At 42.5% G+C, this 21,673-nt stretch overlaps 1 protein-coding gene across 2 annotated transcripts in view; it reads right to left on the reverse strand.

Moving 5' to 3' along the window:
* SLC23A1 (solute carrier family 23 member 1) overlaps nucleotides 1–20,444 on the reverse strand; it is a 580,604-nt gene extending 560,160 nt beyond the window's left edge. The window contains exons 1-2 of one of the 2 annotated variants that reach the window (XM_082255677.1): nucleotides 20,357–20,438; nucleotides 6,348–6,505 (exon numbers count right to left, since the gene is read on the reverse strand). In XM_082255677.1, coding sequence (XP_082111803.1) covers nucleotides 6,348–6,505; nucleotides 20,357–20,416 — 218 coding nt within the window. In that variant the 5' untranslated portion in view covers nucleotides 20,417–20,438. Of the gene's footprint in view, nucleotides 1–6,347; nucleotides 6,506–20,356 lie in introns of both variants that reach the window. The other variant, XM_082255678.1, reaches the window with a different exon arrangement.
* Nucleotides 20,445–21,673: the final 1,229 nt, after the last annotated feature.

The raw sequence follows: 21,673 nt of genomic DNA on the forward strand, positions 1-21,673 counted from the left end.
AGATATGTGACAGTATTCACCGTCACTGGAATTTAAAGACGGATAAGTAATGGTTTGGATATGTCGAGCACTCAGATCCAGGCTATCTGGGGATGGGTTGAATGTGGGGGTTCTGTTCAGTAGACTGGGAGTTATGCATTTGTGTGTCTTTTTGTGTTTCTCTAAGCATGTGGCTAATGGAGTCTTGCCTCTATCCTGGAAGCTAAGCCTTTATTCCTGTAAACTGTAAGGTACAGGAAGTCCACTCCTAATATGGTCATTCCAGGAAGTTCTGAGGAGACGGGCTGTCTGAGGTGGCTCTCCAGTCACCTATTGTTAAGTGTGCTAATGAACTCACCTTTGTTCTGTCTGTCTGCCTTAAGAGAAACTTATAGGAATGTGGATTAGATGCTAAGGGGGAGGGGGGATTGTATCACATTGTATATTTTTGTGTATACTGTATGAGAGTGTAAAGCTCTGTTCCTATTGGATGGTGAATATTATGTTCAGTCTTCAACAAGGTCCATTTGGGTGGTAACTTTGTGGGTGAAAACTGTATATAAGTCGTGTTCAATAAAGTTGTGCTGAGTTCATTCAACCTCAATCTAGAGTTCTGTCTCTTATTGGGGGAATCTGCTGCAGGGATTGCTATGGTCTTCCATACTCCCTTAGAGAATTACTAAGCTCTTGTAAGAGCTTGTGTAAGAGCTGGTTCTGCTGCACTCTCTGGGGAAAGGAGGTTCACCCACAGGAACTTGGAGCCTTGTTGTAGGTCCAGGGTGGGTAGGAGATGCCAAGACCTTAACCAAGCTGCGGCGGTTCGTGGAGTCTGAAGTGCTTACGGTGTCTGGTGGAGTGCTTGGAGCCCTCGGAAAGCACTAGGAGCATCTTTCAACGGAGGTACCCGGTCTGGGGTGCCCTGTTCCATTACAGTAACATTTCCAAGGCTTTCAGGGCAGTCATTCACAAGGGGCTCCGAGGGTGGGTTCCTGCACACACAAACGCCAGGGACACAATTGTCCAGCAGGGGCACAGTCCTGGAGGATGAGGAGGATGAGGAGGAGGAGCTGGAGGAGGAGATGGAACCATGTTCACAGCAGGGTGGCACCCAGGCCAGCTCATGGCCATCACTGGTGCATGGCTGGGGGGATACAGAGGACACAGACGATACACCTCCCACAGAGGACAGCCTTTCGTTGCCTCTGGGCAGCCTGGCACACATAAGCGATTACATGCTGCAGTGTCTCCACAACGACCGCCGAGTTGCCCACATTCTAAATTGTGCTGATTACTGGGTGGCCACGCTGCTGGATCCCCGTTACAAGGACAACGTACTGTCCTTAATTCACTCACTGGAGCGCGATCGCAAGATGCGCGAGTACAAGCGCACGCTGGTAGACGCGATGCTGCTGGCATTCCCACCTGACAGCGGGGCCACAGTGGAAGCACAAGACCAAGGCAGAGGAGGAGGAAGAGGTCGCCAACACAACCAGGGCACCGCCAGCACCTCAGAAGGCAGGGTTAGCATGGCCGAAATGTGGAAAAGCTTTGTCAGCACGCCACAACAAACAGCAGCACCAGCAGCTCATATGGAACGTCTTAGCAGGAGGCAGCATTTCACCAACATGGTGGAGCAGTATGTGTGCACACGCCTACATGTAGTGAATGACGGGTCTGCCCCCTTCAACTTCTGGGTCTCCAAATTGGGCACATGGCCTGAGCTTGCCCTTTACGCCTTGGAGGTGCTGGCGTGCCCTGCAGCCAGTGTATTATCTGAACGGGTATTTAGCACGGCTGGGGGCGTTATCACAGACAAGCGCAGCCACCTGTCCAGAGACAATGTGGACAAGCTCACGTTCATTAAAATGAACCTTGTGCAGAATAGCGATGGATACCGACCTTACCCAGCCATTGTTCTATTTTTGCTCTCTTTCTCACTCTTTTGGGGTGTACCCTCATTTAAAATTTCTGAAAAAAAGCAGTGTTGGCTACCTCGTCCTCCTCAGGGCCAGATTAACATAGGGGCTATTGGAGCTGCAGCTCCAGGCCCCTACCTTAATATAGGCCCCGGGTTGGCCATATTCACTGTTACCGCTCTTCTGTCACTTGTAAACACAGAAGTCTGGCTTCTAGGCTCGCTTCCCCAGGCAGCTCCCTCAGAACCTCCCCACACAGCACGAAGGCCGGACAAGGAGGGACAGTTGCCGATGCATGGATGTGTTTATGGGCTTCAGAGACAGCATCCCATGTTGAATTAGGCATGCATGGCTGCACCCTTCCTCCTCTGGGTGCATGCCAAGGCACGGCCCTTAAGGCCCTTCAAAATCCTCAGCACCAAGCCCATGATGCTCTTAATCCGGCCCTGGTCCTCCTCCACCACCGCTTCCACCTACACCACCCATAGGTGTGCGCAGCCTATTGCATTAGGGTGTGCACCCCAAAGTTTAAATACACATGCATGTGTTTGCCTACATGTACATGGCCCCGATACTTTACTCTCCCTGCTGGCAAAGAGAAATAGAGCAGAGCAGGTCCGAGGGAGATCTTTCCCATCTCCTCACTGGCAAACAGAGCGATAATGCTATGTGCCCTAGGTGATTAGGGTGTGCCCAGGTACACCCGGCACACCCTGTGCGCACGCCTATGACACCGCCACATCCACCACCACCTCAACCTCCCTCCTACTCCATATGGGCCTCGTCCTTCAGAAATAAAGAACATTGTTTTATTTTTCTGTTTTTTTTTTTTTTGTTGTTTTAAGTTATTTCCCTATCCACATTTGTTTGCAGAGCACTTGCCATGCTCTGCACTACGTTTTGCTGCCATTTGCAGCACTCTAGCCCTTTCCATTGGTGTTTTAGAGCCATTTTAGTGCCTGAAAGTTCGGGTCCCCATTGACTTCAATGGGGTTCGGTGTCCGGGAAAAGTTTGGACACGGACCCGGACTTTTTTTTTAAGTTCGGCCGTACCCGCCGAACACGGACATCCAGGTGTCCGCTCAACTCTAATTAGGAGGGATTCTATTTCTTTCCAAATACAGCGTGGAGTTAAACCATGCTTTAAATCAGGCCAGTAGGCATGTGCTATAATAGTCTCGAAGGTCAACATAACGTGTTCCCCCTACGGATCTATGCTTTAGAAGTTTGTCATGTGAGCATCTGGGTTTTTTTTGCTACACAAAGCAACTATGGATTGATTGCAGGTTTTTAAAATATGACAAGGGAATTTGAATAGGTAAAAACTTGAAAAGGTATGTAGCACCCTCCTAGGTAGGTTCTAGTAAGAAAGTATAGTTTTGAGCTCTGTCTGCTTACCAGAGGGGCTGTAGGCAAATCTAGATTGTTCTCTGCTTATCAGAGAGAAGGATCTGTTAGTGAGGTCTGCTCATTGTGCTTAGGATGCACCTCATTCTGTCTGGAGAGTGTTTCAGCCAGGAGCACATGTGCTCAAAGTCTTTCATCTGCATAGCGGAGTCCCAGAGGGAGGGGGCAGCTGCCTCCTCCTCTGTAGAGGTGCCATGCGGCCTCAGGGGGTCATCCTGAAGGCCTGGAGAGTAGCAGCGAGGAACTGAACCCAGAGGTCCAGAGGAGCTGATTGATAGGGGAGACACTGGAGGATCTGTCTCTGCAGTACAGTAAGTACAGAATCTCGTGTCAAGGGGCCTGACCTGAGGGGGGCCACCCCTGCTCCTAGGATAGTCAGCGGACGGGTGTTGGTTGAAAGGGGATTCTAGGGAGAGTGTCCTGAAGATAAGTTATCATCCATTTATTTGTGTGACAAGCCATCAGGAGCAAGGAGGGATCAACAAACTATATCTCAAGGTAACCATGTGCTGGTAATCAGGGGAGCCTGTCAAGTCATTATTCAGCAGGCCCTGCGGGGACAGTGCTACAATTGGGGGCGTCGTCCGGGATGTTCCCCTGGGTTACAGCAATGGTTGCCACTGGCAACGGCCGAATAATTGCACAAAGCACCATCATGTCTTCTCAAGAAAAAATCTGCAGTGTTGATAGAGGAAAGATGTGCTGTGTGGTACAAGAGAACTGTATCTGTTTTACAGTAGAACATGTGAGAATGCTTTTAAGTGTTGATGGAGAAATCAGCAACTCGGGATGCAGGGATCGGTGCGTCAGGGGTTGTGTCTGTACATGTACTGCAAAGAAAGATGTCTGCTGTGCAGTTGATCACAGATGGACAATTGGCAGTAAAGGAGATTGGTTGGCTTGCAATGGGAGAAGTGCAATGGAGCATCGAGTACAGACTGAAAAGGCAGATGTGTGTGTGTCAGTGAACACAATCTGAAACACAGTGCCTTTCATGCAAGCTTGGCAGAGTTATAGCAGCAGGGAAGGGTCTACTGCACTGCGCGGGAAAGCCTGCACTCAAGAGATCTGCCTCGCAGGAGGAGCCACTGCCAGAGAGTCAGCTAGTCTAGAGTCGTGGGTGGAGTGGCCGCCCGCGAGCTGCCAATCCTAGTAGAGGAAGAGAGCTGAGAGATCATTTCCGCCATAAGGTGTAGCTGAGAAGCAGACGCGTTTGTGGAGGAGCAAGATGGCGGATGCAGGAGTGAGCCAGAGCGCAGGGGCTATCCCACGTGTTGGCGGAGTACCAGCTGAGTGGACTGAATTGCCGAACTTGACCCTGTGGGATACAGGGGTGCGATTAGTGCCTAGGGGAAAACTGGCCCCGTGCAATGGAGGGGACAAGGAGCATCCCGAGCTGGTATGTAGCCGATGCTTGAATGTGTCTATGCAACTGCAGGCATGGAGCCAGTGTGGGCGCTGCGGTGATATGCTGTTGCAAGCAGTGCAGAGTGATTTTCAGCCCAGAAGACTCAGTGTGAGTTGGGAGACAGGAGTCACTCAGGAGTTGCTGGCATCTACAGTAGGGATCCCTGTGGACAGAGGAAGAAGAGTGCTGAGAGCGCTGCTAGGGCTGGGACCAGTGACGCAGATCTGCACTACAGTATGTCAAGCCATGGAGACCCGTATCTCAGAGGTGACATGTACACAAATTGTGAGGTCCGAGCAGTGGCTGCAAGATGTACCAGCAACCACTGCAACAGCCAGCAGTCCAGTTCTTAAAGCTGCAGAGGGGATTCAATGGGTCCCAGAGTGGAAGTCCTCTAGTGTGTCCAGTGAGGAGGAGGCTGGAGCCATTGACATAGGGTTGCCCCACTTCCAGTGTCAGTTTGGGTCCCTGGAAAAGGGAATTGATGTGTGGAAGTTGGAGGAAGAGACTGGGGAACCGAGGAGAGAAGCAGCTCTGCAAGTCCCAGTTCACTCAATGAGGAGACTGAGAGGACTGTCGTTCGCATGCAGTGTGCCAGGAACTTGGGGTTCTGTGAGGCCTATGCTACAAGGGTACCAGATTTATCCCTTCCTCGCACTTACACCCGGGCTCGGGACCAGAACGACGCCTATGCCAGTCTAATCAAGAAAGCGGAGACCCTATCCACCCCACCTGGAAGAGGAGACATACAGAGACATCCCAGGTTCTCTCGGTTCCAGCACCTCATACAAAAGAAGGTGGCCCTAGAGTATGGGTATAAATATCCATACGCTCCTTGGGAGATCATGGAGGAGATTGGGGCCAAGAGAGGGGCTTGGTGTGAAGAGGCAGTTTGGGACTTTTACATTCCCAAGCCGTGTCAAAACAAGTCGAAGCCTGAACTGTGGGACACCTTGTCTGTCAAAGCCATTTGGAACTTTGGGCAGTCTATCTACATAGAACAGGTAGAAGTTTGCTGCCCAAATAGAAAAGGCCAAATTTGGGCCATCAGGATTCAAGACCCTGCAGGAAAGATTGTCCGAAAACCACTGCTGAAGATGCAGAAGTTCCCATTCCTGTCAGAAAAAAGTGAACTGTCAAAAGGCTAGTTAGCCTGATCATCAATTAGTTATTTGATCTGAAAATGAAAGGGGCTAGAGTGCCTGAAGAGCTTTCACTAAGTTACATGGTAGGTGAGGTTGAATAAAGACAATAGTCCATTCAGTTCAACCTGTGTAGGTGTGTGTTGATGTATTCATCATGTACACAAAAATACATAAAAAAACACATGTAGATTTGATTTTGATGCGCTTCAATTGAAGTCTATAGACCACAAAATCTGACCACATCACAGCTGTGCTGCAGGGATGTGAATGGCCCCCATTGTCAGCAATGTTTTTTCCATTGTCATGCGATTCAGTGTATCCCAAGTTGCATCTAAAATGGAATTAGTGTGAACCAGGCTTTAATAGAACTGCAATTTTTTGTTGCCAACTTCTTCAAATGTACAGTAGTAAATATTGTCATAACTGTGGATTAAAAAAATAATTTAGCTCAGGGGATTTTAAATAAAAATATATAAAATGAATAATTCATACCTAATACCAAATGTTGTTTGGATAAATGTAGTGATCCCAACACAGGTGAATATTGTTCCTATTAGCTGGCTTACAGTCTGTTGATCATTTCCAACACAAAGCGCTTGTGCTAAAAGAAATGGTATCGCAATGGTCCCACTGAAGCATGTCAAATAGTGCTGTAAAGAAGGAATATAGTATAACAATCAAAAGGCAATTCCAGCAACAAGTGAAAACAATCAGTGAGCTACATTTAAGTGATTGTAAATGCTCAATTTTTTTACATTAAAATAACAAACAAGTCATACTTACCTGCTCTATGCAATGGCTTTGCACAGAGCAGCTCCAATCCTACCACAGCAGCGCTCCTGGCTCCTCTTCCCCACCAAGTGACCTCATAGCAAGTAACTTGCTCCAGGGACACTTGTGCATACTTGCTCCCAAGCCCTGCTCTGTGTGTCCAGTGAAACACACAGTGTGGCTAGGCCCGACCCCCTGCTCCGTCCTCACTGGCTGTGATTGACAGCAACAGGTGCCAATGACGCCAGATGCTGCCTCTGAGCCAAAGAGGTAGGAATTAGCTGAGAGAACCTCTGTGATCGGGCTCAGGTAAGTGTTGAGGGGGGGGGGGGATCACTGCATGCAGAAGGTTTTTTACCCTAATAAAGTAATCATTGCTTCTGTTCTTTAATCATACAGTTCACCTGTATCTGCCTCTTCTGTAGTACTGTAAAGGAAAAAAGGGGATAGCTAAAAAAGGAGAGGGAAGGAAAGTATGAACAGGGGAAGAAAGAGGAAGAATCGTGTCTCGGGATGGTAATCAGAGGGTGCCAGCCAATATATAGATTTTAATGCGTGTCCATTTGTCCACAAATTATCATCCTACATTGAGGACACGTGGGACACAGCACGTGCACAGACATATGCCAACTTATTTCTGGGTTGGTTGGAGCGTACCCAGGCATTCACTGAGAGTATGGATCAGTATACCTCAAGGATACTGCTCTGGGTATGCTTCATAGATGATATGTTTATCCTGTGGAAGGGCACTAAAGAAACTTTTGTGGAATTTTTTGACTACTTGAATGTGAATAAAATTAGCATGTATTTTATTAGTGAAATTGATTATAATAGTATACATTTCCTGGATCTAAACATTAAGAAAGGTCCCAATGGTGTAATCCATACCACAATATACCATAAGCGTACATAATAGCCCTACGCCACTGGGATAGCCACCATCCAACATATCTGCAGAGAGGCATACTCACAGGTCAATTCATGCGAGCGAAACTTAACTGTTGAATAGATTCAGCGTTTCAAGCAGAGAGTGCACTATTAATGGAATATTTCACCTGAGGGGGCTTTAAAATGCACAACCTTAAAAATAATGCATTCAGAAGGTGAAGAAGATGTCAAAACAGAGTTTGCTGAGTGAAAAACAGAGGAAAATGGAGACTAAGGCACTTCTACAAATTATCAGCTCATATTCTAATCAGTCAGGCCAGATCTTCAATATCATAAAACGTTATTGGAATATTCTACATGGTGATAAAGACCTTAATATTATTTACCCCAAAAATCCAATGAAAACTTTGAGAGATTTATTGGTGCATAGTCACTTTGAGAAAATCCCAGTACAATCCTCAATACCCACCTTGCTACCTAAACAACCAAAAGGTTGTTTTAAATGTTGCCATTGCAAGGCGTGCTCCTATATCCCCACAACAAAGGAATTCTTGAAGCCTAAAAATAGTGAAATGATCCAAATGAAGTAATTTTTTAACTGTAGCTTAGAGGGAGTGATTTATGCCACAAAGTGCCAGTGTCCCAGACTATACGTGGGGAAGACTATTTGTCAGTTCCAACGTTGAGTCTTAAAACACATTCATGATATAGCACTTAACAAAGATAGACCTTTAGCAAGACATATGCGGCAAATACATGGAAGAGTGCTATATCAACTAACATTTTGGGTCATTGAACAACCAAAATTAGGACCAAGAAATTATGATTTCGATAAATATCTGCTAAGAACAGAGGCCAGGTGGATATTTTGGTTGAACTCACTTGCCCCACATGGCTTTAATTAGGGTTTAACTTATATGCCCTTTATAAACAAATAATATGTGCTTGCAGTGTGCATTCTGGATTCCACTTTAAATTATTTTATGCACACTTAGACTGTATAAAATGGACATTAAAGACATTTATAACTGTAATAGAATAAGGTGGGACATTGGAAAATATACATTTCACTTTGGTTAGTTATATAAGGCCTATACATATTATTTTATACATATAGTTATATCGGGCAGCCTAGCAGCCATTATGTCATGAGGTGAATGTAAGTTCATTGTGTTTGGGTAAGATTTCTTTCAGAAAAGTTTAAAGTCTCAGCAAAGACTTTCTTAAAGCAATAAATTAAGAGGCCCCTTGACATCACACCAAGATAAGATCATGGTGGTGCCAGGCCAGGTTCTAATGAAGGTGATGTCATTCTTGTCTGTCTGTATTTTAACAATGTACAAAAACATCACTATATTTTTGAGGAACATTATTATTATTTGTAGAAATTGCATTAGCAACAATATTTTTATGTCATTATATTATGTGAAGCATATACATAGGCCTACTAAATTGAATAATGTTGGGTAGATATGTATACTATGATTTTTCATTCTACCAAACTTCTTAATAAGTCATGAAAAATTCCAATATGAACTCTTATTTTTTTTTTAAAGAGGACAAGACATTTTTTTCTGACCTTTTTTCCCAGATATGTCTAAGGTTGTTCACCTGAATATTGGAAAGGGGGGGGGGGGGTATGTCAGAATTATTGAGGGCTAAAAAGGAGTCATAAAAGGCCCATAAATATTATTTTATACATATAGCTATATTGGGCAGCCTAGCAGCCATTTTGTCATGAGGTGAATGTAAGTTCATTGTCTTTGGGTAAGATTTCTTTTAGAAAAGATTAAAGTCTCAGCAAAGACATTCTTAAAGCAATAAATTAAGAGGCCCCTTGACATCACACCAAGATAAGATCATGGTGGTGCCAGGCCAGGTTCTAATGAGGGTGATGTCATTCTTGTCTGTCTGTATTTTCACAATGAACAAAAACATCAGTATATTTTTTTAGGGTTCATTAAAAATATGTTTGAAGAAACAATATTATTATTTGTAGAAATTGTATTAGCAACAATATTTTTGTCATTATATTATGTGAAGCATATACATAGGCCTACTAAATTGAATAATGTTGGGTAGATATGTATACTATTATTTTTCTTATGTATAAAGAACTAAATTGTGTCTTGAACCAAATCACTTCACTTTTAAAGGTATTTGAAGAAGGGTTGTGTATAATTATGGTCTCAGACTTATCCAAGCAAACATATATATTAAAGGGAGCTTTTATTTTTGACAGAAACTGATGTGGTAGACAACAACCCATGAGATTTAGGTTTCTTTCCAAGGCTTATGTCAGAAGGTTATCTTTGAGAAAAATAGTGGAATTATATTCAATCTCCCAAACTTTTATACAGGCCAACAGTGCCCCCTATTGCTCTTTCAGAGTTAGATCAGAGTTATAGACATTTAGCGAATAAGTCCCTTTTATTGAGGTATTTTTCATATAGAAAACAAAATCCGCACCCACATTCCCATTGGACATATGTTTAGTCTTAGTAAGAGAAGAGGAGAGAATTGAACAGACCATGAAGGGAGTAGGTGCTCTGATGAGGTCCTGAGGTTGATGGCAGATATTGGAAGCTGAGGCTACAAAAACTTGACATCTCAGGCAACAAGACAAAATTACATTTGTTTGGTAAAGTATATATTTCTATTTTTCCTACAGGCAATTCAATTGTCACATACATACAACCATTTTGTCTCTTATTAGCACCAAGATTTGAACTTATATCATTCTAACTGCAGTATGACTGCTCTAAGATTTTTATCTTGAAAATGTTCAGGCTAACTTTAGCCATAGTAAATGGGACAGTTATGATGTATTCTTAAAATAGATTAACTTAATTAATTTAGTTTAATTAAGTTTATTTTACCAAAAACTATCTGGACTTTTAGCAAGTCTTGGTGCATGGTGTAACAATTTTTGTCCATGCATTTCTCTTAAACATTGTGTTGTGAACATCTGTTGGCTGAGAGAAGTCACGTGTCTAATCGGTTAAGAGTTTGTTTCCATCTTTTGCTCATGGAAAGCTATTAATCATATTCTAGAAGTCATAGGTTTTGGTTTCCTTGATATTCTGTAACAATATTCTTTGATTACATTTCTCAGATTACCTGTGTGATACATATTATTGAATTTTGTTCCACATTTTGTGTTTGTTACCAGTTTTCTTTTGACATTATTCTGCACTGATTTAATAAATATATATATTTTTGCATAAAATTGTATTCCTCTTATCTTCAGGTTAGTGCCACTTAAACAATCTCGTATTTTAGTTAATTTATGGAAATAAGTCGAGAATCTCCTTACTTACAGATCCTTGCTTATTTGCATAAATAGACACTGTTTATCAGAGCAGTATAAACATTCTGACAACATATTGACAGCTTTTTTGTTTTGGGAAACTGTCCTTTGGAATCCTTCCACTAGATGGCGATATTTGGGCCAAAAATACAAAGTGACGTTTTATTTGTGTGGACGCCACAATGCATAGTTACATAGTTACATAGTTACATAGTAGGCGAGGTTGAATAAAGACAATAGTCCATCCAGTTCAACCTGTGTAGGTGTGTGTGACTGTAATCATCTAACATAGCCCTCAATCTCCTGATCCTTGAGATGTAAGTCTAAGAGTCTTTTGAAAGTCACCATACTACCCGCAGAAACCACCTCTTGTGGTAGACAATTCCACAATCTTGTAGCCCTAACAGTAAAGAACCCCCCACGTTGCCTGAGGTTAAAACGCTTCTCCTCTAATCGCATTGTATGTCCTCGAGTCCTCATGCAATTCCTTCGAATGAACAGCTTTTCTTCTAAGCTGAGATCCCCATTAAGATATTTATAAATTGCTATCATGTCCCCTCTCAGACGTCTTTTCTCCAGGGAAAATAAATCGAGCGATTGCAGCCGCTCTTCATAGGTAAGGTCCTCCAACCCCCTAATCAGTTTAGTTGCCCTTCTCTGGACTTTCTCCAGCTCCAACACATCCCTCCTGAGGACTGGCGACCAGAACTGGACAGAATACTCCAGATGCGGTCGGACCAGAGTTTTATAAAGTGGAAGGATTATAGTCTTATCTCTGGAATACATCCCTTTCTTTATGCATGCTAATATTCTGTTGGCTTTGGAAGCTGCCGCTTGGCATTGCATGCTGTTGCCTAATCTATCATCAACTAATACTCCCAAATCTTTCTCCATTTTTGATTCCCCCAAGGGTTCCCCTCCTAACGTGTATTGTGTTTTTATGTTTTTGGTCCCCAAGTGCAAAACCTTACACTTCTCCACATTAAACCTCATTTGCCATGTCGTTGCCCACTCCGTAATTTTGTCCAGGTCATTCTGTAGGATATCTGCTTCATGCTGTGCAGTTATTGCCCTGGCCAATTTTGTGTCATCTGCAAAAACTGATAACGAACTACTGATCCCTTCCTCAATGCTGTTTATGAATAAATTGAACAAGGTTGGTCCCAGGACTGAGCCCTGGGGCACCCCGCTTACTACCTCAGACCAGTCTGAGTATGCGCTGTTTATTACTACCCTTTGGACACGGCCTTTTAGCCAATTCCGTATCCAAGAGCAAACCCTGCTGTCGATACCTGCAGACCTTATTTTATAAATTAAGCGCTTGTGGGGAACTGTATCAAACGCCTTAGCGAAATCCAAGTACACCACATCCACTGGTCTCCCCCTATCTAGCTCACAGCTCACTTCCTCGTAGAATGCTAAGAGATTGGTTTGACAAGAACGCCCATTTGTAAACCCGTGCTGGTTACTACTGATGATGTTGTTGTCTTTAGCATACTCTACGATATAGTCCCTTATCATCCCCTCCAAAAGTTTACATATTATTGATGTCAGACTGACAGGCCTATAATTTCCCGGGATATGTCTCTGGCCCTTTTTGAATATCGGAATCACGTTAGCCTTCCTCCAATCCCCTGGTACATCTCCTGTCCTAATACTGTCAGCAAAGATCAGGAACAGTGGTCTAGATATAACCATACTGAGTTCCTTGAGCACTCTCGGATGTACGCCATCCGGGCCTGGTGATTTGTTTGTGTTAAGTTTATCCAGTCTTTCCCTGATTTCCCCCTCTGTTAGCCATAGTGGCAAGTCCTGTGTATTACTACTAACCATACAGTCATGGTCAGTGTACCCTTCCTTTTCCTGCGTAAAGACTGACGAGAAAAAAGAATTCAGCACGGTTGCTTTTTCAGTGTCCTCTGTAACCATCCTCCCTTCATCGTTAATTATGTGTGCAATATGCTCTGCCCTAGTTTTTTTGCTGTTGATATATTTAAAGAATTTCTTTGGGTTTTTTTTACTATCCTCCGCTATTTGTCTCTCAAAGTTGATTTTAGCCATCTTGATTTCGTGTTTACACTTCTTATTTTCCTCCTTGTATTGCTGGAAGGCCGATACTGTGCCCTCTGATTTATATTTCTTGAAGGCCAATTTTTTTCCCCTAATAAGTTTTTTAACGCTACGGTTTAGCCAGCCAGGTTTGGCTTTGTCTCTTCTAAATTTATTCCCCATAGGAATGCACTGCAAGATGCCTTTGCTTAATATTGTTCTAAAGCATTCCCATTTTTCCTCTGTGGTCAGTGATCCCAGGGTTTGGTCCCAGTTTACCCTTTCCATCAATGAGTACAATTTTGGAAAGTCTGCCCTTCTGAAGTTTAGGGTTCTTATGTTCCCCACTTGCCTTTTTATATTGTTATTTACACTAAATGTGATCATCCTGTGATCGCTAGAGCCCAGGTTGTCCTGGACTCCTACCTCCGAGATTATGTCTGGGTCATTAGTGATCAATAGATCCAGGATAGCATTCTCTCTAGTAGGGGAATCCACCAACTGCGACATGTAGTTATCCTGTAAGGTTTCCGTGAATAGCCGGGCCTTATGCGAGTGTGCAGTCCCCTCTTCCCAGTCAATGTCGGGACAATTGAAGTCCCCCAATATGATGACTGATCCTAGTTTTGCCGCTTTACCTATTAGTGCTAAAAATTCCAGCTCTACCTCCTCCCCTTGGTTAGGTGGCCTATAGCAAACCCCCACAACTACTTTTCCCTTATCTTCTTCCCTATCGAGTTCAACCCACACAGATTCTAAATCCATGCTCATCCCATCCGTAATGTCACTCCTTTCTAGCACCTTTATATTGTTCTTGACATAGAGACATACCCCTCCCCCTCTTTTACCAACCCTGTCCTTCCGGTACACCGAATACCCTTGGATATTGGCCAGCCAGTCAAATGCAAATTTGCGTCGGGACGTCACGTGACATAAGTGACGACATCATCATGGTAATGACGTGAAAACCTTATAAATAGAGAAAGTGAAGGGTTGGCCACTATTTTATTGCAAACATGCGGGGATAGTTTGGACCCCTCCACTAAGCTTTTCATATAAGCGAAACGTAGAGTATTTTTGGGAGCGTCTTTCTAGTTCTTTTGGGGGCATGCATGTTTTTTTCTGGAGGGTGTTTTTGAATTTAATGGTAGGCAGGTAGCACTTGATAAGAACTGCGTTATCCTATGTTTGAGGCATATTTGACAGCCAGAAGAGGCTCTCTTAGCTGGATTACTTGACCCCTAATTTTGGAGGTAGTATATTGTTACCTTTTGGGCCAGGCAGAAGTAAGAGATATGTGAGACATTGTTAGTACAAACCTAGACTGTGAGGAACCCAATCCCAGAAATTGCATCAATACTAGACTAGACCAGTATGAATGCACAGTGAATAGCCTGGTTTGGTTTAGGGTCAGACTGATTTAGTATTTCCAGTGGGTAGCCAGACTAGCCAGAATCCCTAGCTATTGAGGCTGATCGTTTTTCAAGATATGAATATTCAGTAAAGGAGGGATTCTTTTTTATTCCTTTCTTCTGGTGACCATACCTACAAAAATGAATGTTTATGCCTTCTGCCAATCAATAAACATTAATCCTCCCTTAAAGTAAACACATACAAATAGTCAATACATTTTATAAAATTTGAAAAAAGGTTAAAGTGTTACTAAACCGACAACAGTAAAATTTGTCTGTATATGCAGTAAAGCATACTTATTATACTCACAGTGGAACCTAAGGGGTTAAATCCTCTGCATTGTTTAAAAAAAGTTGTTTGATCCTGTCTTCTCTGTTCCTCCCCTTCTTCCAACATCACCAAACCATCTCCTGAAAGAACAGAGCCTTGGGGACAAGCTGCTAATGATCAGTTTGGCATGTATTGCTAGAGACTTTTTATTTTTCTTGGGAGGGTGGATGTGAATAGCACAGGGCCAATCGGCACTCTCCAGACAGAGGGTCAGGGGTCCTGCAGCCTTATAGGACAATCACAGGAAACTGAAAACTCCTCCTACAAGCTTTAACCAGACACTGAAAAAAAAAAATCACAAGACTACTCTAACTACTGATGAAAAAAAAGATATTTAGCAGTTTATATTTACTTAAACTATTGCATTTCCATGTTCTGTGTACTGTGGGGGGCTAGTTATAGTGAATGCAGGGTCCTGGGTTTAGTAACACTTTAAGTTTTAATACCAGGCCTTGGTGTGTGGTGCTACACACCCTCGTTCCATTTAAAAGTGAGCTCTTTGTATCATATTATATCAGGATCATATCTACCCAAGTTAAGAAAACAGAAAACTTCTCCACTCTTTGCTAATGAATGTGCTCAAACTTATACAATCAATCCTGTTTCTCTACTCATCCAAACACAACATACAGTGCCTTCCGAAAGTATTCGGCCCCCTTGAACTTTTTGACCTTTTGCCATATTTCAGGCTTCAAACGTTAAGATATAAAACTGTAATTTTTTGTGAATAATCAACAACAAGTGGGACACAATCATGAAGTGGAACGAAATTTATTGGATATTTCAAACTTTTTTAACAAATAAAAAACGGAAAAATTGGGCGTGCAAAAATATTCAGCCCCCTTAGGTTAATACTTTGTAGCGCCACCTTTTGCTGCGATTACAGCTGTAAGTCGCTTGGGGTATGTCTATCAGTTTTGCACATCGAGAGACTCAAATTTTTGCCCATTCCTCCTTGCAAAACAGCTCAAGCTCAGTGAGGTTGGATGGAGAGCGTTTGTGAACAGCAGTTTTCAGTTCTTTCCACAGATTCTCGATTGGATTCAGGTCTGGACTTTGACTTGGCCATTCTAACACCTGGATATGTTTATTTGTGAACCATTCCATTGTAGATTTTGCTTTATGTTTTGGATCATTGTCTTGTTGGAAGACAAATCTCCGTCCCAGTCTCAGGTCTTTTGCAGACTCCATCAGGTTTTCTTCCAGAATGGTCCTGTATTTGGCTCCATCCATCTTCCCATCAATTTTAACCATCTTCCCTGTCCCTGCTGAAGAAAAGCAGGCCCAAACCATGATGCTGCCACCACCATGTTTGACAGTGGGGATGGTGTGTTCAGGGTGATGAGCTGTGTTGCTTTTACGACAAACAATGTTTTGCATTGTTGCCAAAAAGTTTGGTTTTGGTTTCATCTGACCAGAGCACCTTCTTCCACATGTTTGGTGTGTCTCCCAGGTGGCTTGTGGCAAACTTTAAACAACACTCTTTATGGATATCTTTAAGAAATGGCTTTCTTCTTGCCACTCTTCCATAAAGGCCAGATTTGTGCAGTATACGACTGATTGTTGTCCTATGGACAGAGTCTCCCACCTCAGCTGTAGATCTCTGCAGTTCATCCAGAGTGATCATGGGCCTCTTGGCTGCATCTCTGATCAGTCTTCTCCTTGTAAGAGCTGAAGGTTTAGAGGGACGGCCAGGTCTTCGTAGATTTGCAGTGGTCTGAAACTCCTTCCATTTCAATATTATCGCTTGCACAGTGCTCCTTGGGATGTTTAAAGCTTGGGAAATCTTTTTGTATCCAAATCCGGCTTTAAACTTCTCCACAACAGTATCTCGGACCTGCCTGGTGTGTTCCTTGTTCTTCATGATGCTCTCTGTGCTTTAAACGGACCACTGAGACTATCACAGTGCAGGTGCATTTATACGGAGACTTGATTACACACAGGTTGATTCTATTTATCATCATTAGTCATTTAGGTCAACATTTAAGATGTTATCTGTTATCTGGCTCTGGTGATGGTGTGCACTTCTCAGGGTGACATATGAGTATATAACAATATTATGCTATGGAGTCTATATTTTTCTCCCACATATGATTGCCATCTGCTAATCTGAGCACACCGATCTGAGGCTGGTTGATTCAACTTCATTTGAGTTTTTGGGCGAACTCTATTCCGTTTTCTGGTAAGGAGACTATATGAATGCTGATTTATTCATCTGACCCTGGGATTCTGGAATTTGGACTGTGTCTTTCATCTGGATAACATGTTTTGACATCATTGAGGACATTTAAGTGTTTATCAATCATTGTGCTTTGTTTGATGATCGCTTGTCGATATAGCACAAATTAGCGCAACTTAGCCCTTTACATCTATACTTTTGTTTGTCACAAATTAAGTTGCTGCTGTTATCTATTAGTTAGCGCAGTTATACTCCCCTTTTTCACTAAGCATAAAATGTATTAACAATGTTACTAAGACAATTTAGCATACAAAGCAAATAAACAATAGGGACTAGGCATAAGATGACATTTTGTATCCAGATCAGCATGAACTGCAGCGAGGCCACCTTAAAGTGGTTGTAAATCTCAGTCATGTAATCTGAGCAAAGTACATGTATCTGTAGTGTTTACTTATCTCTCTCCAAAGCTCTAAGTGCAGTTTCTCTCTGGTGCTTCATTCCTCTGTTATCATTACGAGTCACTTCTAAAAGATTTTCTTGACAAATGAGATAAATTTGTGTCGGGGGGAGCTCAACAGACAGCTTGTCTATTCAGAACACAGTTTTCATGCTGTGGAGGGGGGGTGCTTTTCCGCCAATCAGAACGTGGAATGTCGCCAGCACACCATGGCTCTCCAAAAAATTAGTACAAAGCTTTTATTAAGCGATCATATAGTTGCAGCAAACAGCAACGTTTCAGAGCCTTGCAGGTCTCCTTCCATCAGGCATGTCCATAAGTTTGTAAATAATGACATGAGGGAAAATCCCCACAATGTATATATCATGCAAAAAAGCAATCAAGTAGGCCTAAGATAAGATCAATGTGTGTTTTGCCACATGCTTAAGCTAAACTGAGAGAATTATGCAGAAGTGAAATGGTGCTGCTCAAGTTAATACATCGGCTCTTACACACTGTTATTCCAGCTTCTCCACACCCCCCCCCCCCTTTCTGTGCTCTTGACAGATGAAGAAAGATTTTATTATTTTCTGCTCTTTTGAAGGGGCGTAGGAAAGAGAAGACTGCAGATAAACACGTAAAACCTATGTAGGAGGATTTGTTTCATCTCTGTGTATCATCTGAGGCTGTTAACTTGGCTGGGTATATGTGAGGGTTTACAACCACTTTAAGTGCAGCAGTGAGTAAAGTTTAATCTATTAAATCATGGAACTTTACTGTCAGAGAGCACTTATGGTGGCAATGCTAGTCCTAATCTGACTGGATAAGCACTGTCCAAAAGAAAAGGAGGAGGGTAGCAGAGGGGGCTGGGGAAAAAAGGGGTCTTGCGGAATAATTTTACGGAAGGGGCAGTCCATTCAGGTGTTCTTCTGTCTGCTATCCTTTGGACCCTTTAAGAATGTTAGTGTATTTAACGTCAGTCACAGTTAACCTGTCTGCAATATACAGTAGGTATATTATTGATATAATAAAGTCTTGGCACAGATGCAAGGTAAATGTGGTTCAGATGTGGTAAATGTTAAGTATAATGTGGTATAGGGTTGATATAGGTGCAGTCTAGGTTTGGAATAAGTGTTTTATAGAGTGATGTAGGGGGTTTGGTATGGATTCAGTGACTCAGTCCTTGCTACCAGTATCAGCAACGGGTGAATAGCCCTCTCACAGGTCCCAGGAATGCTGCGGTGACCGCTCTCTGTAGAAGAGGGTTCCCTTAGTCTCTCCCCAAAAGCCTCCGGTGGTCAGTTGTGGTTAGGAGATGGTCGGTGGATGCTCCAGTCTCCCTGTGGCAATGGTGCAGGTGCTGTGATGTGGTTGGTGCTGCACTGTCCCCAGGTGTCCTCATTCCCAGTCTCAGGCTCGAATCTCCACTGTTATGGTCTCTTAGTGTCAGGCAAATATCCAAACAAAAGGTGCTCTTTCTCTCTCTCGCTAACTACCTCGGTACCAAGAGGAAAAATATTAATAAAGATTATCTCTCCTCTCCTCCTACTGCACAGTGTCTAATGGAATCTGTAGTATAAGGAGTCTATTCATCCCATTATATGGCTGCCGTCTGAAACTACAACTCCCAAGATTGTCAGTGCCCTGCATAGAAGTCTATGAGCTTGCTTGGCTTTAGCTTTCCTCTATAGGCTGGGGGAGAATTGTGCAGCCTAATAACAGTATCTCAATAAAGGGAGAGAAGAATAAAGAGCAATGTCTCCTTCTCCAAATTGCTGTAGCCCAACACCTAGCTACTGCTTGAGGGAGGAATTTAGGTGGCAGTCTGATCTTTCTAAAGTAAAAGCTATTTTGGCTGTACTTCTCCTGGGGATTACAGGAGTGCACTTAGTTCGGCACACCTGTAACCTGTTTTCAGCTGAACCCCTCTGTCAGCTGATGTCAATCAGCCAGTCCAGGCTCTGGATCGATCCCAAATTTAAAGCTGGCTTAGTCTCTCAGCGAGCCACCCCATCCACAGCCCGGCACTCCAGTGAGTGCTGGAGGGGCAGAGCATAAAGCCAGTGACTGACAGTCACTGGGCCTTTGCTCACTGAAGACTGAGAACACTCTTTGATCGCTCAGTTCTCAGTCTTAAAAGCGGTCGGAAACAGATGCAGCAATGGATCGATGCTGCATCCACCTAGGTGAGTATAAATGTTTATTTTTATTAAATCCATACATCCCTTTTAAGACAGCTTCCTGAGGAGGGTTGCCACTTACCAGAATGCAGGCCTAAGTTTGGAGCCTGGTATGCTGAACATGGGGATCAAACCACCATGGAGGAACTTCAGCCCAATTGGGAAACCTGACAAGCTGGGTAAAGCGTGCTTGTTCTCTTCTTCTGGGGCCCCCTCAACATCTCTCTCTATTCCATGACTCCAGACTGGGCCCCTAAGAACTCTGTGGTGTGGGTGAGGTCCCAAAGAACCAGCCACTAAAGGAGGGGAACAAGCAGTTAACCTTCTCAGCTACTAGAGGATTAGTAACCCCTACCAGTCACCTGTCCTCTGGCTGATTGGCTGCCTTGCTTGTGACACAAACACTGTAGTCCTTAGCAACAACACATTAACTTCCACTGGATAGTACTAGGTGGGCTGTGGAGGTAAGGTTTTTTAAGTTCATGAATAGAATGCATGATGGTAAAAAAATATTTTCCCTTTACCATCACAAGAGGCAGCAAGCATCCTTAAAGTCCATAATTGGCACTAAGTTTAGAATGTCCTCAGGTTCCCAGCCCCTCTGGAAACCCTGAATGGCCCCCCTTATGGGGGGGGGGGAGCAGACCAACATTGTAACAGCCTATATCTTGGTAGTGTTGCCCAGAAGCTCTCCCCCAGGGCATTTCAGTAAGCCCTTTACATGTCAATCTCTGGAAAATTGACTGGACAATCTAGCCAATTTCCTCACATCCACCACACATCTATATTGTAGAAATGTACACCAGGCTGGCTCAGTAAACTTGCAGACATGAGGACAAACAGGATAAACAGCACATCTTGAGACAGATAGCTGCAGAACAGCACAGCAGAAAACCTCTTGTAGATACACACACACACTTGAATAAAGAAAACATTTTAATGTACCTGTAAACCCAGGAAAATGCAAAGATACCATGGAGGAACATCTTCTATCTTGTAAAGCATGTCAAATTCTGTAGTTTCCTTTTCTGTTGTTTCAGGCGTGGAAACACCATCATTCTGTTAAATAAACAGCAAACGTAAGCGGGGGCAACAACATGAAAAATACAAACTGAAATCTTTGGGTAGCTTAAAAAAAAATGAAAAAAAAAAAAAAAAACTGCCACTTTGCATACCAAGAAGCTTTGATTGCAAAGAATGTATGGTACATGGCAGTTTATTTTTATGCCAACAGGTATACTTGTATTTGAGGAATGCCTTTGTGCACTGTTTACTTTCTAAACAACAGTAATTGTGCTATGATTAAGGGAAATAATCTGTGTACCATTCATGGGATAAGGAAATGATATGTCTTTTCTGTGGCGCAGATTAGTGGATATATAAATAAAGTGTGAGAACAGGTGCGCTGCTGGCTGGGATGGCTACTATCCACACCTATAATGGAACTGCAGCACTCCCCAACACAAGTACTCAAGAGCTTGCAAATAGAAATATAAAAGCAAAGGGTAGTGCGCTATACAGATGTGCGATGAAGCTAAAATAATAATATGATAAACCAAGAAGTGTAATAGATAAAAAACAAAAAGATAAACCTTCAATATAATATATATATATATATATATATATATATATATATATATATATAATAAATATATATATATATATATATATATATATATATATATATATATATATATATATATATATATATATATATATATATATAAAAAGCAAGTATGCAAGTATAAATCGAAATGCTGAATAAATATAAAGCACAAATATATTAAAAAAATCATCCCAATTGCAGTGAGTTTCTAAATGTGCAAACGATGCCAAAAAGTGCAAAAAAAAAAAAAAACTAATTGAAAAATGTAAGTCCAAAGATAAAAAAAATATATATATAATATTGAAAGTCCAAAAAGGAAAGTTCAAGAAAAAAGTCTATGAAAAAGTTAATCCACTCATCGATTGGATAATCTGGTGCGCTCACCTCTAACAATTAGAGTCAATGCTTGTGAGAAACTTTGATAAAATTCCTCTCTGTGGGGAGACTTCTCCTCTTGACGTATTTTCCCCAGATATAAAATAAAAAATAAACAGCATCTAGTGTAATATTGTCAAGAAAAGTAAGTTATATTTGTAAGTGACATAGAAGGTTCATCAGTCAGTGCAGTGCATATGAACCAATATGCTGTGACATGTGCAATTATGCAAGTAAAGTAAAATCAGGTGGAAAAAACCAATCCACCTCTGTAAAAAAAC

This window comes from Pelophylax lessonae (genome assembly GCF_965119305.1).
Source record: "Pelophylax lessonae genome assembly, chromosome: 4".
In the NCBI taxonomy this organism is placed as follows: Eukaryota; Metazoa; Chordata; class Amphibia; order Anura; family Ranidae; genus Pelophylax; species Pelophylax lessonae.